This window comes from Cygnus olor, chromosome 1 (assembly GCF_009769625.2).
Source record: "Cygnus olor isolate bCygOlo1 chromosome 1, bCygOlo1.pri.v2, whole genome shotgun sequence".
In the NCBI taxonomy this organism is placed as follows: Eukaryota; Metazoa; Chordata; class Aves; order Anseriformes; family Anatidae; genus Cygnus; species Cygnus olor.
The window spans coordinates 89,797,924-89,816,029 of record NC_049169.1 but is presented as its reverse complement, the minus strand read 5'-3'; the positions used below and the strand labels follow the sequence as shown (position 1 = coordinate 89,816,029).

At 37.0% G+C, this 18,106-nt stretch overlaps 1 protein-coding gene across 26 annotated transcripts in view; it reads left to right on the top strand.

The window, feature by feature from the left end:
• The window catches only part of PHLDB2 (pleckstrin homology like domain family B member 2), a 113,348-nt gene that overhangs the window by 90,199 nt on the left and 5,043 nt on the right, over nt 1–18,106 (top strand). For 18 of the 26 annotated variants that reach the window (XM_040568698.1, XM_040568706.1, XM_040568607.1 and 15 more), the window contains 7 exons: nt 1,666–1,809; nt 3,463–3,603; nt 4,206–4,305; nt 10,078–10,285; nt 13,559–13,649; nt 14,094–14,240; nt 16,799–17,018. In XM_040568698.1, coding sequence (XP_040424632.1) covers nt 1,666–1,809; nt 3,463–3,603; nt 4,206–4,305; nt 10,078–10,285; nt 13,559–13,649; nt 14,094–14,240; nt 16,799–17,018 — 1,051 coding nt within the window. The remainder of the gene's footprint in view (nt 1–1,665; nt 1,810–3,462; nt 3,604–4,205; nt 4,306–10,077; nt 10,286–13,558; nt 13,650–14,093; nt 14,241–16,798; nt 17,019–18,106) is intronic. The other 8 variants (XM_040568797.1, XM_040568757.1, XM_040568787.1 and 5 more) reach the window with 1 other exon arrangement.

The following is an 18,106-nucleotide window of genomic DNA, read 5'->3' as shown; positions in this document are numbered from 1 at the left end:
CACAATAGGAGAAGCAGAAAAACTAGTGTTTCAAATAGGCAGACAGGTAGGTGTCCATGGATGCTTCATTAGCTTCTGCTTAAGAGGTCTGACTGGACTCAGTCGATCTGTTTGTATTGAAGCCCAGAACATGGTCTGCCCCATCTAATGATGTAGGTGTCACAATGGGAAGGTGGGCTCTTGAAGTCTAAAGCAACCACGCATCCTCCTACCACTTGGGAAATGTGATCTTGCTTATTTGGCCTCGAAGCTCCTGGTGAACCAGGATGGTCTGCAGAACGTGCCAGTGGGGTTGAGCATCCTTCCTCACCGTGAGCCATGTTGCAGATGTTTGCACTTGCGGTGTCCTAGGTTGCACTCTGATCTGGACATCTCATCTCCCACCAGGACATTTGGCAAGTCCAAGCCTCATTTTTGTTCTTCTATGATGGATCTGATTGTTTTCTCACTAGAAAGTGGGCACTATCTCTGATTTTATCTTCATATCCACGTAATGGTTTGTTTAATTACAGATTTTTCAAAATGCAACTACATTAAGTGAACCTGACACTCTTTTTTATTGAAGTGGATTATCAAGCAGTGTCATTCTGTTCACTGCAGTGAAATCAATTAGGACTTACTGTAAGGTAAATGAAAGAAGGAACAGCAGGACGCTTATCCCAATACTTAAATAAGAAAGGAAAAAAATCAATGCTATTTAAAAGTTCAGTGTTGACAAAATGAATTGGATTTCTAGTCTGACTTTAAACAGTTTCTGTAATTTAATAATAAGGCCTGAGCTAACACACTATGAAGTCATTTGCTATTTTATATTTGCTATTATTTTGTTGTTGTTGTTTTTTGTTTTTTAACCACAGTGGGAATCCTCATTGGAATTGTGAGTTTGAAATGACTATTTTTTCATCTAGTGGTGAAAGTGCTTTTATCATCTATAACAACGCAATATTGCATTCACAGATTTGCCAAGTTCTGGTGACCAATATACTGGTGCTACAATATGGCTAAGCAGGGTTTACATTTATTCATACTGGATTCTGTTTTACTGTAATATGGCCACATGTTTTTAGAGGGGAACATGAGTAGTTTACCCAGCTTCCTTCTCATTTAATAGTTCATAAAATGGTGCCTGAATTGAGATTTATCTCCTATTTCTAGAGTGCAGTATTCACTGTACGATAGTTAATTTTCCAGAATGATTAAATAAATTTAAAATTTTACTGATAGATAAAAAGACTTGTATTTTTTTTCAACCTGCCTTCCATAATCATTGCTGAATTTATGCATTTTTGAAAAGAAGAAATATGTGAATTGTCATACACACTGACATGTCAACATGCTGGTACATTTGCTTTCCCAAGAAAGGGCTGCATAACAATTTCTGAGGGGTATTTACATTTTATTGAAATCTCCTGGTCACTTAATGTACATTTGCCTTTTGATCACATAAATGTATTCGGAATTAAATGAAGAACAGTTTTCAGAATCCGAATATTCAACATTTGAAAAGCCTGATGATAATTTTTCTTTATTTATGATGAAGTATTTCAATGGTAACAAATATCTGGCTGTATCGCTCAAAACTAACTTTCATCGTACTAGATACATTAATACTCTTGCACGTCTTTTGGCTTTTGCTTCTTTTAACTTCTGAATTCCTCCTTTTAGGGCTATATCAGTGTAAGTGAAATTAGTGAGCTGTATGGCAATTCCACGAATATATCCCCTTCCACTCAGCCCCCCACAGATGCTGACGCAGTTTCCACTGAGCCTTCCACGGCTGTGCTGACGAGCCAGCCACAAAATAAAGAGGTTTGTTTGGGAGACATTCCCCTTTGTTTGCATTGTTCTTTCATGGCTGATTTTTATTTACTCATTTATTTATTTTGTCATTCAACATGTAACAAATTGTCCCAAAGGCAAACTCTCATCTGCCAATTACCAAGTCAGATAATGGTTTAATAGTAAAGCTGAAGAAACGGTCCAGTTGAAGTTGTGTAGATGGGACTTCAGAGGCCAAAAAACCTGAATCATTATGACCCAAGCAGCAATAAGTGACAATCTTTGCCTGTCAAATGCTATAATGTAATGCACCTGTGGAGAAACGGTCTGTGGACACATTTAATTACTCATTCAGAGGTGCTTAGGTGTTCATTTTGTATGTTTTATAACTTTTTCTTCCTGTGAGGTGATAGAAGTAATATATCTTGAATATCTGGGGGAGATGGGTAGCTTCTACTTATGTTAGCTATTCCACAGAGTCTGTCCAGTCTGTCTCTAGTTTACTCTTCCTTTTTCTCATTGTTTGTGATGTTTTTGAATTTGTAACGACCATAGTAAATTTGTAATAAATCCACTTTTAAAAGAATGGAATAATCTTATGAATGTAAACACACCTACCTTTGTGTGTGGCAAGGAGGCAGCAACTAGTTTAAAATTTGGCATTTCTGTGCTGCTTCTTGTAGTTAGATATGCCTTAAGAGCTCCAATACAACAAATTTCCTTTCCTGCTAAATGCTCCAACAAACACAGTGCTAAAACTGCAGCTTGTATGTGCCGTATCTTTTGAGCAATTCCAAAAAGAAAACTCTGTGTGTAATTTCTCTTTTTTCTATAAAGCTAAGATCACCTCTCTGTTCTGGATTTGTATTTCCTCACTCTCTTTCTCCTCGCTCTATTGCTCAACTTCCATCAGTCCATTGGCCTGCGGTCATGGCTACTCATGTAGATCCTATTCCTTTATCTGATACACCTCCTCCTCTGCCAGCTAAGAAACACCGCAGGCAACAACAGGTAACAGACTCAAAGCTGATAACTTGGGATTTATTTATTGTTACGGTGGCCATGAAGTTGATTTACATGCAGAGTTTTTAGAGTGACATGGTAGATCTTATTGCTGAGTGTAATAGTTAAGAACACTGGTCATTTAAAAATAAACACAATGCATTATAGAACAATAATAAGCAAAAATTCTCCTTATATGAATAATCCAGAGGCAAATGTTAATATTTAGAAGCCGTTGTAACTGTCAGAAGACTTGCAACAATGAAGTTCAAGTGGCTTCATTTGAAATCTTAAATTATTTTTTCCTATACGTTTGAACAATGCCTCTCAAAGGCATTATTGTTTTGTTACCAATTCATTAGATTAACTTGTAAATGCATGTTTTTCCTCTTTTAATTGAATTCCACTTGTACACTAGACTTGAGTTTTAAGAAAAATAATTTAGGTACAGGGACACATACACAGAAAGTATACATGAATTTGATGCATTTTCTTAACATGCTTTTTATTATGGTATTTATAGAAATCCTATGTAATACTGTGAAGCAGGAGGTACTGTAAGATTTCATTCTGTCCCATGAAGTACCCAGATTATTGCCTTCATTATATTCTGTATAGAGCATAGCTGAGCAAGTAGGTCAATTCTTTTTGTCAAAACTGTTTAACAAATTCCGTTTGAAGCATTTCAGAAATCTGGAAGAGCGAAAGAAGCAGCACAGGGAATGCATGTACATGAGTGATACTTTGCCTCGCAAGAAAACAGCTCCGACTGTATCACCACACTTCAACAGCGCTACTCTTGGACGAAGCGTTACATCTAAAGTGCGTAGTGGCATGCTATTAATAGCCTTCCAATTTTTATATAAAACTATGTTTACGGGTAAGGTTACCTGCTACTCTATTGTAGTGTTATGTAATCCTTCACTCAAATTCACACCTGATGTTGGCTTTGAAAGAAATCCATGTTTATTAACGTGTAGGAAAATATGTGAAACCTTCCATGCTTCCAGCCTTTATATTGCCCTCTGAAAACGTGGTGCTGTAATAGTAATCACACATTTATGTTTAGTATATCTCAAGAATTTTGTTTACAGGTTAGTTTAACTTGATTCTAGAGGCTCGACGGACTGTTTTCCTTTCTACCTAAGGCATCTAGATGGTAAGGATAAGGTTGTATATAAAGTGACGATATTCCTTATTTGTGACATGGTATATCAACAAACAGCAGCAAGGTGGAGATAGTACTTTGCAAACATTTTAATTTAATAGAGACTCTGCACAACCAAAATACCTGTGGTTGGTTGATTGTCACAATGATATTGATGACAAATCAAGTTATTTTATCATTAGTTGCTAATACAAAAAAAAAATGCAAAAAGTCTTAAAAGTATAGCTTTAAGCAGATATTTACAAATTTCCTACAGGGACATTTACCATTAGGACAGAGCAACAGCTGTGGCAGTGTGCTTCCTCACTGCTTGGCAACTATGACCAAAGAGTCAGAATCAAGAAGGATGCACAAAGGTAAGACCTTTTTTTATTTGATTAATTTCTATTAAAAGTCAACATTTGTTCTTTCAGAAAATAAATCTGAAACTGGTGTTGCTATAGTCTACAGGGCTGTCAAATAAAAATTTCCTCCTTGGTGAAGAAAAACAAGCTCTAAATGCCATTTGCAGGTATAGGTAAAATAAGATACTAAGATTATGGCATAGGCATGCATGTAGCATTGAAGTACATGGTTATCAAATATACCTCATTAAACACTAAAAGTACGTTGAAAAATACACATTGGGTTAAATGGGTAACTTGAGTGATTTTGAAGCAAGATATTAAAAATACTACATGTTGCACCCCCCCCACACCCTTTACCCCTCCCAAATCTTTTCATGGTGCAATCTCAAAATATTTTTTTTCAGAGGCATATATTTTTGCTTGGACTAAGTAATTCCCAAGACATGCATTTAATATCATGAATTTGAACTGCAGTGTTGTAACCCGTCTCAAATATTTTAAATATTTGGGCTACAACATGGGAAAGAAGAGATGTTTCATGTTGAGTAAATAGGTGCACTCTTGGAATAGGAGCATAACGGTTCTGGATGCAAAAGTTACTTGATCTTTGAAACATGATCTCATAAACTATGAGATTCTGTGGCTGCTGTTTGTTTGCTTGAAGTGATACACTTAATTTCTGCTTTAACGAAATCATTTATTCGTTACTGTCCTATCTTCAAAAAGAATTGCTCCTTAGTGCCATCTGTCAGTTTCTTTTCTTTCTGGTATCTGCATCATCGCAAAAGTTAGTGCAAGAGGACCTTATATAGTACTGACTAAGCTTGAGCTGAGACAGGATCCATCCTGTTTTTATAGGACTTGTCAGAGATAGCAGGTATTAAAAGTCAAAAAGCACGGCTGAAGTCATCCATACGCACCAGGATGACTAAATGCATTGATGGAACGAATTTGTTTAGAAGGGTTCATGACTTACTATATTTGCTTCGTAGAACTGATCCAGTTGTGATGTGTTCTTTTTGTTCTTTATTTGTGCAGCAGGCCCTCCACAAACCTACTGTATTGTGGCTAACTTAGCTTGACATATTTCAGATGCAGTACAAAAGGAGCTTCTTACTCAGTGTGGAAAGCTTCTTTGATGTAATGCATTTACATGGGTGGAATAGCCAGCAAGTACATTGAGACTCATCATTATGCTATTGTGCAGGAAGCACTTCCAGTTTGAAGATCAATAAGGGCAGCCGGGCTAAATTGTGATGGCAAGAAATGTGTGTTAAAATGGAACTGTTTCTATAATATGATTGTAGAAGAGTATGTGTGACCTAAAACATAATTATGAAGTGTTAACAAATTTAATACAGGCAAAGACGTTTTTAAAAAGGGTCAATTGCTTTTTATGTTCTGTTTGTCACTAAGTAACTCAGAAAATTATATGAATATAGGCAGGTTTTTTTTGCCTGACATACTAGAAGATGATTATTCTTTATATGATCCAACAGTTTGAATGGAAATAGTGAATAATGAAGAGAGCCTTAGGGGAGTAATTTGTACTAGAAAAGCGACTGGTTCTAGACAGCCTGTTCTGGCACATCAGCTTTGTGTAAGGGAAATAACATTGCTGACAGGAGCTTTATTTGAACTCTCACAGAGTTTACACAGAGAAACAGTCAAAACACGAAGGATACTGGAATACAAGGACTGTTTGTGGTTTGACTGCCTCTAAGTAATTAACAAAGGGCTTATCCCCTTTGTGTTCAACAGTAGAGGGCCCTGAATTTACTTGTGTCAGAGGAACTTGAAGAGCGTAACTGCTTTCTCTTGTTAAAGCACTGTGGTTCTGGGCTGGGGAAAGCTCCTTAGTCTCAGTAACACATCACAAAAGTCTCTGCACCACTCTTTCTGTGGGCATCCCGTTATAGTGCAGAACCCAGAATAAGATGGATGTCACGGTCAGGCGGCTAGTCACATCCTAGTCCCTTCAGAGCACAGGCCGCAATGTGGTCACAGGGACTGCTGGACAAAGAGGATGATGCGTTCCTGAAGCAGTGGTAGGGGCTCAGCACATTCCTCAGGGCTTAAAAGTGTAGAGTCGACTTCTAGGCCGGACACTTTTGCTGTGTTTGTATAAATCTGAAGAAAGAGTCTTCAGCAGTTCTTGGAGGAAGTGGTCGCCCAACTAGTTTAGAAGTGTTATGTGAGAATTACTAAATTAATAACGGTTCGAGTTTTCCTCAATTTGTTTTCTCCGCCTTTTTCTCATTTTTGTCCAAGAAGGTAAATATAAAAGTCTGAGACAAAAAAATCAGAGTTAAAAATGAAGTCAGGAAACGAAGAACAGCCACTTGAGTTCAAACATGGATTTCTTTGTGCAGAAACTAGAAATGTCTATGAATAAATTTTAGACCAAATCCAGTAGAGACCCAGCAGGAAACACTTTCATAAATTTTCCTTGAAAGAAATGAATAGTGGCTGTCAGTAATCATTGCCTGAGTTAAGCATTTTATAAGTTGCTCTTAAGAGGAGACATCTTTGATATAAATATTAATGGAAAAAGTATTTCTCAGCAACCATTCAAGAGGTGTTTTTGAAGAACTGTATTTATAGATTCAGCTCCTGTGGAGAAGCCTTTCTAAGCAAACTAAGGGAAAAAAAAAAAAATTTAAAAAACGTTTGATACAATCTAGAGACCAGTCTGCACAGGTGAAAACTGGCCCAAGAAGTTCCCATGGGGTGCTGGGTACGAGGAGCCTGTGCAAGGAGAGGTAGGAGGGGGGCCCCCTGGACTGTGGGCTAGCCCCCACAAGGGAGGGGATGGCTAGCTGAGAGCTACAGCGTAAGACAAGCCACAATTCAGGGAACAGTACTGTCGAGACAGAGATGTTAGGTACCAACAAGACGATTAATCATACGCTTCTTAAGCTGTACCGAAAAACAGTGTGCTGAGGGCAACATATATATGTGAAGACCAACTATAAGCTTTTCAAAGTGGTTTGCTTTTCTTTTTCTTTTTACTCTCTTATAAAACTCAGGAAAAGCTAGAAAAGGTATGAAAACATCTCTTTACCTGGCTGCGTCTGTCATTGTTTTTTGGCAAAAGTACTGGTTTCATCAGCACTGTCAAGTAGTTTCTGAAATCTTGGATTTTTTAAAAAATAATTGTAAAATAATGATAGTACTTCAAAAATTCTTGTTCCTGCTGTCAAACTGTCACAACAAAACTTCTGGTTAATGCTAATAACTGCAGAGCTGCAGCTTTGTGCAGGCCTATTTTTTTTGCTTCTTTGCTCATAGCCAAACAAGTAGAGCAGAAAATTTGGAAGTCTTTGCAGATCTGTGGGTGACAATGACAAAGTAGACATGGGCTTTCTAGTTTGGCATGTTTTCATACAAAAAAAATGTATTTTGACATGTTAATTTCTACGTTCAAGAAAAAATAAGAATGGAAATTAAAGAAAATGTTATACCAAGACTTTTTTTTTCATGAAGTACTGGTTCTTGACGTACTTGACAGTGCTGCTTTTAATAACAACTTTTCACCTATAACTCTGACCTCTCTATAATTTTGTGGTGATACATTTGTTTTTTTTGGGATTCTGTGACAACTCCTTTGGATTTTTTGGATGCTGTGGCTTTATGGATATTGTAATATTTTGCTGAACAGTCTGTCTGTTAACAGTTAAGTTTATTTTACTAAAGAGAATAGAAACCAATGCAGTGGGAAACATTTTAGCTCCTGTATTAGCTTAGACTTGTGTTGTTGGCTTGTGGGAAACTTTTAGTGGATCTTACAAGGAGTTTAATTTTTTATAATTGCATGTGCTGTGAATAGGTACCTGAGCAGTTAATAATACTTTAACAAATTGATTTTCCCTGTGTGATGTGTGAATTGGGAATGGAAATGTGTTGCTTGAGAGGCATCTTGGTGTCGGTATACAGCCGATCCTGAGCTGTGAACTGCCTGTTGCCTAAGGCACGAGGAGCAAATGAGAGCATCACATTATGCTTTGTTTCTGCAAATGCAAGTAATTTTGCAGCCAAACTGCTGTAATATAAATAGAGAGAGAGACATGCCTTGCAGTGTTTAGTTACATTTGCATGATTGCATAAATTTAACTGACAAATGTTTTACTTAAAAACGCATTCTTTATCTTCATAAAAAGTTGACTTTCCTTTTGGAAAGTATTCGTAAAACTGATATGTTCCTCTGTACCTTTTAGATGGGTTTATTTTTCAGTCAAGTACAAGATATGAAACTAACATTTCTGAGTAGCCCAGCTTTTGCAAAGGGCTCCATAGAAAAACATTCATTTAAATGCAGTTTCTTTCAGTAATTTATTTTTTCTCTTTTTCCATAATGAATAATTGAAAACCATTTCGCAGGAGCAATTAGTCATTCCAAAGGTTCGAGCATGAAAGGTAATTTATATCTACAATAACAGCAGCATTTGCCATAATAAAGGGAAGAAAACAGACTGCACATGTAAATCAGTAACATCTGTGTTGTGTGATGCTATTATCTGTAAATGCTGAAGTGCATCTGTATCCTTTTTGTCTCCTTTACTAATCAGAGCAATTGAACTTCTCTTGAAATGTAGTGTTCTCTCAAATGGCAAGTATGATTTTATTAGTTCCTTGGAAACCAGCATTAATTGTCTACAAAGAAGTCTTTGTATTGTGCAGAGGGAAGTGAAATGGAGGGGACAGGAAACAATTTATCTGCCTTGGAGATGCTTGGAGGGCTTGATCCTTAATAATATGCTCTAATTATGCAGCCTTAGTCATGCTTTTCATACACCTTTTGGAGAATAGTATAGCCTTTCTAAGGTAGAGCTGCAGTAGTTGACTCCCTGAAATGAAATTCTCCCGACTCTGACATATCCAATACCAGACAGTAGCCATATAAATGCAGGTAGAGAATAAGGCAGGAGTGTATTCCCACTTCTAGTGAGTTGTCCTAACAACAGTGTCTTGATGGTGTCTAGTCAAAATTTTGTGTGAACTTGGTATGTTTGTCAATACTTTTCCCATGTTTGTGTATTATCTTAAATGTCTGGTTTCCTGTCTGAAAGGGAGATTTTGGTTTAGTGTAACAGTTGCTCTAGTCTCCAACTTTGCCACCAGCTCACATTTTGGGTCAGGATTGTACAGAGAGTATTATAAACTTGACTGAGCATCAAAGCTGTGAGGAAGTGTCACTTCTTGCATGGATTCAAGGAAAAACGAGCAATGAAGCTGCATTCATAATCACATAGATTAAACAAACCTTAAAATGTGTTGTACAATTACTTCAGCAATTAAAATTCCAACTGTCTTTTATACTCTCCTCTTCATCAGGCAAGCTCAGCCTGCACTTTACTGAAAACCAGTGTTCCTCAAACAGACAAGAAATAATCCATGTTCAGTAAAAACAACCAAACAAGTACTTGAGACCTCTGATAATCAGGACTGTTGTGTTTTGTTTAATTATTCTTAGATTCCTGAATTCAGCTATGGTACTTTTGGCAATAGGTCTAATTTGTGTGTGTTAAATTTTCATAATACGTGTACAATAATATATGTGAAAAGGCAGTCATACTAATCTGCATATATTTGTGTCCATCATAGATAAAACAGGTATTTAAAGGTGTTCAGTTATGATTCATTTATTAAATTAATTTTCTAGTACCATGGTCACAGAGCAGTTAAGTCTGAGCTGGTAATCAAAATGCTCGTGCTGTGAACACATTATGCTCAAGTCACAGAATTTCTGTGTAAAATAGATGTTTCCTCTGTACTCTGTAGGGTATAATCATCAACGTATATGTGAAAACCAAAGGCAGAAATCTCCTGAATTCTACAGCAGAACAGCATCTGAATCTAACGTGTATTTGAATAGCTTCCATTACCCAGATCGTAGCTACAAGGACCATGCCTTTGATACATTAAGCTTGGACAGTTCTGACAGTATGGAGACAAGCATATCAGCATGTTCACCAGATAACATTTCCAGGTAAATAACCTTCATTTCTGATGTTGTAATGGTTGTAGGGTTATAACAACAAAGGGAACATGTGAATGTTGATGCTATGGTAATGTGAACGCTGCTAACTGGTTAAGAAAATGTAAGATCATTAGACAGGTATAATATATGGTACTTTGTGTAGCCCTTCATCATCATGTTTGACTATCATCTCATCTGTTTAAATAAAGATGGAAAATAAAAATATGGAGAGGCTAAATGGTATGCTGAAGGCCACATAGAAATCAACGTCAGTCCTGAACTGAAATTACGATGCTCTTTTCAGAGTGGGATAATTCCTGAGCTTCCTTCCCTAGTTGTTACAGGTTTCCTGTGATACAAAATGTCTCTTAAGATACCTGCTGGTGATTAAGTGCATTCATTATGTGTGTCCAGCATGTTAACTTGCTAGATATTTAATGCTTATGCTTAATGCTGAAATAATGCTGATACTTAATGCTGAAATGCTTAGGAGTCCTCTGGCAATCCTTTTTGCCCTTTCCCCTCCCTTTTCTGGGTCAGTAGAAATGAAGAGATGATTCTAAAAGGCTTAGAGCCCTCAGCTGCTTTTCTTCTCTTCAGAGACTGTCAGCTCAAACTACAATTAAAACAAACATCAGTGACCTGTTTTAAAAAAAAAAAAAAAAAAAAGTCCAGCTAAGTCTTAAAATTGTGTGCAAACAATTTTCTACTGACAATCTGGTTTTAATAATGGTGATTTCACTTCTGTGCATAGTCCTGCCCCAGTAGGTTCACAAGCATTAGCAGAGGCTGATAATTAAATACAGCATGATTAAGGGATTAAGAACCTCTTGTTGAATGCAAGGACAGCTTTTTTGGGTAGCATGTTGTGTTTTATTCAACATCTGTTTCCTGTAACAGGTTACCAGTCCTCTAATTTCCTCTTGTAGTGTTTATCGCTGCAATGTCAAGGATTTTAGAAAATACCAGTGGCGTTGGTATGGGACTGTCAGTTTTTATTTGTTTGTTAGTTTAAGTATAAAACATTAGGACTCAGGTTCTGAGTAGTTTCGTTTTAGATACATAGCTAGTTTCTGATAGCTGGACACAGGCTATCTCATCAGTTAACTCATCTCTGCAGTGCTAAGCAAATCAAGGATGAAAGAATTTAACTAAGCTGAAGTATTAACTGGTTTTATATGGGAAAACCTACTGCAATTAACCAAATTCCAGGTTGCTCAAATGACTTAAGTATGGCCATGTTGCTTTTATGGAAGTTTTTTCACCCCAATTTTCTAGGCACATCAACTAAACATACTTTAGCCAAACTTAGGCTTAGTTATCCAAGTCAGTGGCCTCATTTATTTTCAGAGATGACAAGGTTTTTCACAGCTTAGGTTTCAGATGGATTATACTTCCTCTGCCGCTTGGGTTAAGGGAGGTATTTTGTATTGTACTGTATTGTCTCACAATACACATCCTCAGTATCAGACAGAGAAATGTCTTCTGAGGACTTCATACTTCTGACAAAACTCCCAGTCTTATAGACCATCAGAGGCATATTCAGAAAGCTAGCGTTGTTGGTCTTGTTTGTTTTTTTTTCCCTTGCCCAGGACACACGCTTGAACTACTTCCATTCTGCCACACTCCCTTCACAGTTGGTCTGTGTGCTATTGAGTAGCAGGAATAAACCTGCCACCTAACACCAACTTCCACTCGAGTGATCAGTTAGTATTTTCAGAATAATCCTTGGTCAAATTTCTCTCTGCCCTGAACATTTGAACCCATTCAATTTCCTCATGTTGTCTAGTAGCATCAGTAATGGTAGTACAGCTTAACTTTTCTTCCTCAACAGTGTGAGATGAAACATAAAATAGCATGAAAATACCTCACTTGAAATGAGTGTTAAATTGAGATGAAACAAAGAAACTGTATTGAAAGCAAGAAATGTGGTATTGCTTTTTGGCTGCCTATCAGGCACCAGACAGCAAATGCCCTGTGCAAGAGAAAGAATGCAATTTGGCAGAGCTTTTCAATAATAACTGGAGTGTTAGCAGAGTATCTTAAGAGAATACTTCCTCTCCCAGTTAGGTATCTTGTTATGGAAACTAGGGGTGAGATGGTAGCACCTTCTCAGAATGTACGAAGAGTGACCTCCGTATTATGTAATGAGTATCTGCCAAGGCATGTGGGAGTGTACGCAACAGATTAAAATTCTGACAGATCATATGAGGCAGAAAATCACCCCTTCGTTATGGGCTTGTCTGGATTAGTAATTACAAGAGTGTTGTCAAATCCTTAAAGGTTAAGATGCCTATACTAGAAGCAAAACATCGCTGTGAAGGGCAAAGGGCATAAAAGATGTTATCCACACCAGGTGTCTATCACACTTTGAGGCACATGTAAGTTTGCTTAAAGGAACAATTGATTATTACGTTAAGTTGGAGCATTGTACAGCAGTGGGTACAGTAAATCTCTTAAAAAAAAAAAAAAAAATTTTTTTTGAGAAATTTCCCATCAAATGCAGCCAGAAACACAGTAGGTCTGTTTAGCGCACTGTAAACCTGTTTATCAACTACATGTTAGGATCCTTCTGCTCTGCCCCCCACTATGAGAATGAGATACTTACCACTGCAGAGTGTTTGGGTCCAAGATGCAGAAATGACACCACCTCTGATAGCTAGCTGAAAGTGAAGAAGTGTCATCCAAGTACCCTTCTGTTGCAGAATAGAACCAAAAAGACAGGCAGTGGTGTGACAGCTGCATTGTGGTGGGCCAGGATCTATCACTTTGTCATCACTGGTTTCCTTGGCTTGCCAGTTATTTTAACTAGTAGGCATTATTTGACGCTGCTCTGTGACTGAATGAATGTTTTTTACAGATACTTCTTAATACTCCTTAAATCCTCCATCTAAACAGAGATGGTCTATGGCCAGAAAGGCCTAAATGGTGTATTTAGATGACTACTTATGCCACCTCTCAGAATCAGTGGTGTGTTCTGCTAGGACATGGTAACTGCCTCCATATTCTGTTATCTGAGAGATGATGATGGATCATAGGGGATTGACAAGATGCATTTTTAGGTACCTGAGTCTGAATTTTTCACAACTCTGCATGGCAAGCATATACGTTCAGCGTATCATGTATTTTGCCTCGTTTTTATGACATGAGGCTACTGCACCGAATTGGATTGGAACAGTATCAACTCCACTCTTAAACTGTCTAATGCTGGACTATAAAATATGGCTTTAAATTTCAAGTATTCTTTTAAATAACTGTTTCATTGTTTTTTGTTTTGTACAGTGCTAGCACTTCAAATGTTGCAAGAATAGAAGAGATGGAGAGACTTCTGAAACAAGCACATGCTGAAAAGACTAGGCTGCTTGAATCCAGGGTAAAACATAATTTTATGAGTAAAAATAAGAGTGGGCATGTAAGTTAGGTAATACCTTCCTAAATGCAATATTGGACCCTAAATAGTTTACATCTAATTGAGACTTAAGAATTTGCCTCTCCCTCCAGAGTTTGGTCTGGTTTCACTCTCATGGTACATCTTGGAGCCCATATGTGGTGACTGCTATTTCAGTGGGTGAGTTGAGGGCAAAATCCCATCAGAAGCTAATCAGCATTGCTCCTACAACTACTGTGAGAGTTACTTATGAAGAACCTTCATTTCTAGAGTGGTAGTATTTGCAATTCTGATTACAATTCTCAATCCACTGTGCTGCATATATATTTCTGCCTGCCAAAGAGGCAAAAAGAGATTTAGTCCTAGCTAGAAATTACGTATCAACTATAGTTTCACACATAATTGCCCTTCGTGTGCTGTGGTGTTTAGGAACGGGAGATGGAAGCTAAAAAACGTGCTCTGGAAGAAGAGAAACGCCGCAGAGAGCAACTGGAAAAAAGATTGGAAGAAGAAACTAGCCAGAGGCAAAAACTAATTGAAAAAGAAGTCAAGATACGTGAGAAACAAAGAGCACAGGTGAGATGCATTGACATGAAATTATTTTTGGTGCTAGACTCCTTATTGATTGAGGAAGCAAGTCTACTTCTGCAAATGATAAACAGAGGTACTTCCAGTTAAATGGACGGATTTAGTATTTCTGAGGTGTAACTGTGTCACCAAAAGCATGTTTGGGCTCTAGGAAACTTTGATGTCTGGGTGTTTATTTAGATCTAAATGATAGCCTAGGTCTATTCAGCATTTTATACCTAAAGTATAAATGTTAATCCTTTAAGGTTTGTTACTGAGTAGGGGCAGAGCAGGTGTTTTTGTTTTTTTTTATAGCCTGAACAACAGAAATTTGTGAGAGTGTTAATTTTATAAACAGTGTTGTTTCTTCTTTCTTTTAATACATACAGTATTTTGGAATGTGAATATTCACCTCCCAAATATTTGACTGAACAAAAAAAATGACCAACAGATAAAAGAAACGTTTTCATCTCCATATCTACTCTGGAGAGGAAACAATATTTTCTCTGTTGTTACGGGGACTATACAACATGGGAAGCATTATTTAGTTAAAACCGTATTACCTCTGACATCATCTTTGTTTCCTGTTAGGATGTATCTTGAGCTTTCTTTGGGTTTAGAGGTCTTACCTACTTTTTATTCCACCACAACTAATGAGATCTACATGGTACAGCAGATAGACTAGGCAGTCATTTTATTGTTAGTATAGTAAGACAGTAAGTTGGTATAGTAAGACCTCCATCTTAGTTACATGTATATGAATGCAGAAGATTCCATATCTCATTTGAATATATATCTGCTTCTATCTGTGCTACTTTTGCTAAATCTTTGTTTCATGAATTACTATTATGTTTTTATATATATATATATATATGAAAATATAAAAACTCCTACATTATGGGCCTTTTTAATTGATAACACTAGGGCAACCTCAGTGGAACTTCAGGCTGTTTCTCCCTAAGCATGTTTATTCCTTTGTTTTCATAATAAAGTGAAATAACCAAATGTTAAATGGTATGTATACTTCAGTTGAATACCTTCTTTGTGTCTATGAAATTTTAATGACAACTCAAATATGGCATAAACAACAATGCCATGCTTATATCCTTATGTGAAATTGGAGCGTGGATGTGTAGTAACAAAATGCCCTATCAGTTACTGCTAGTTGGCAGACTTAGCAGAGGCTAAAGACTGAATTGGCAGGAAGACAAAACATACCTTTCAGAAAAAAAACAACAATTTTTTTATTAACTTTTTTCTTTCCTTTGTATTGTTAGACCCAATTTCAAGACTTTTTTTTCCCCAGCACTTCCTGACACTAAGAAATGTCAACTAGAGGAAGTAATTCCATCTTTGCACTTGCCAAGGCTAGTTCCAGCTTGTATCATACAGGACTGCATAATTTTAGAAGGGTGTTAAGAGCTCTTGCAGGCAACATAGCTCCCGTTGCACGAAGAGATTCTTGAGAATGCAATGAGAGAAAGTCCCTTAGATTTGTGACTCTCAGTGGTATTTAGAAGGCTAACTTTAGGCATGGTGCAGGGGCAGATTAGATTCTCCAGGTTCTCTGAAGTCAGTGTAGAGAGAGACAGGAAAAAAAGAAATGGAGGAAGGAGATACTCCTTTCACAAGTCATTCAGAGCCACCTAAATTAGGCTTCTGTTCTGAATAGCCCTGTGTTGTAGCCTCTGTCTGCCCTGGCTGCAGCAGTAGCCTTGGGAGACCTGTTTTCTACATTTAAAATGAGGTTTTGTGCCTAGATCCCCTCAGGCACAGAAAACAGGCATGCTCCCTTTAGCTGGCAGAGGTCCTAAATCACTCCTACTTGTTCTCCCAAGTTATCCTATTTGGCTTGATGCAGACTTAGTCCTGAACTGGTATCAAGAATGAGGCACCGTTTCCTGTGCTGCTTAGCTGTCTCTTGCAGAGGGATGTGCTTCAGCTCTCTGTGCTGCATTGCTGATTGTGAACCAGATACCATGTTTAATTTAGTTCATAAGGAATTCTATTTCGTTTACAACAACCTTTGTAAAACAAAATAAGGGTTACAGTTCACTCTTTCTTCCTAATTTTTGGTTAATAGCATGTTTTTATTATTTATATTTTTCATTAAGATACATGTAACAATAAAATATTAGAGTGTTAGATATGCGTAGTTAGTATCTAGCCCAGAAAAATAAAGGGTTTGCTTAACATCACACCATACAAGTCCTTATGCTTCATCTGAAGCAGCAACACACCTTTCATGTTCAATTCATGTTTTAGTTCTAAAACAACAAAACGACCTTTCTGTGCTGTGGCCCCTGTTTTGCCAGCTCATCAACTGATGATTTCAAGAAACTCCCATGCTCTAATTTCATTTTTACTAAGGTGCATACACTTTGTAAAAGTAATTTTTCAGGATCTTTAATTTAAAGAAAACAAATGGCTGCAGCAAAACTTGTTTATTTTTTGTTACCATAATTTTAGAATCTGTGGGCTGTTTGCAATTATGACCTTGTAGTAGAAGGAGTGAAAGAGAAGTTAAGATTTATGTTAAAATAATGATTTTATTTTCTTCATTGCAGGCTCGTCCCTTGACTCGCTATTTGCCCATTAGAAAGGAAGACTTTGATCTGCGAAGTCACATTGAAACAGCTGGTCACAACATAGAGACCTGTTACCACGTCTCCCTCACAGAGAAGACCTGCCGAGGCTTTCTGATTAAGATGGGAGGGAAAATTAAGACATGGAAAAAACGATGGTTTGTTTTTGACAGAAACAAGAGAACTTTTACATACTATGCCGGTAGGTTGTAGGATCGCTGTTAGGCTATATCTGTCCCTCTTATTTTCCTGTCAACTTGGTTGAGTTATGAAGATGTAGCGAGTCCCAAATAAAGCTTACAGTTCCATTTTATTTTGTATTTTACATATACCTTCAGGATTGATGCAGTCTCTTCCCTACTGTTTAATCCTAATGTCAGAAAGGACACAACAGTGCATAACTGATGAAGGGAGATGTGGACAAGGAAAAGGAAAGGAAAAGGAAAGGAAAAGAAAAAATCACAACATTTCTAGTACATAGAATAATGGCTCCACCTAATTTATTCTTAAATACGACATACTTCCGTCAGTGACAGAACGATTTCTTGTACCTATCATAAAAGAGTAAAATTTATGATACTTATCGTAAACATTAAATGGAATGCTTCTGTAGTCCCATCACTTGATGTACTGAAAAGTATTTCAGAATATTTAATACAGAGAAGTAGATTTTTTGCATTTGCCATATTTTGAGAGTCTAAGAAATTTCAAAATGGACAACATGTAATACTCAAGAGTTTTCTGTAGACTGAAGTGTGTTATAATGTCATATATGGAGCCATTAGAAGCAATATGTTGTTATCTCAGGTCAAAACCAGAAATTAGAAATTAAAAAATTTGTATGTCTTACAGATAGCTGTGCAAATCTATACATAGCTTGATTTTCAAGTTTCAGAGGAAGCCAGAAAAATGATTTTGCATTGTGAATTTTTATTGTTAGGAGAGGCCGGACAGGGGCATAAGTGGAATGGTAATTGCTAAGAAGCAGAAGAAAACAACTGGTACCAAAAAGCCCAAACTGTTCCCTTTCTTTTTATGACATTACTGCTTTCCAGAAAGTTATGAGGAACTTAAAATTGATGGGGGGCATTGCTAGGTCCATCTTTTTTAAAATACATTATTTGAGTTCATTACGTATAAAATGACTGTTTCTTACTAGTTTGCAATAACATTGTCAAGAATGTGAGAAGCAAACGTTCTTTTTTACTTTGTTCTTAACATCTGGTATATTTGGTTAGCAAGGCCTGTAACATACAGTAGTGTCCTCATCTGGTACTGATTTTTTTTTTT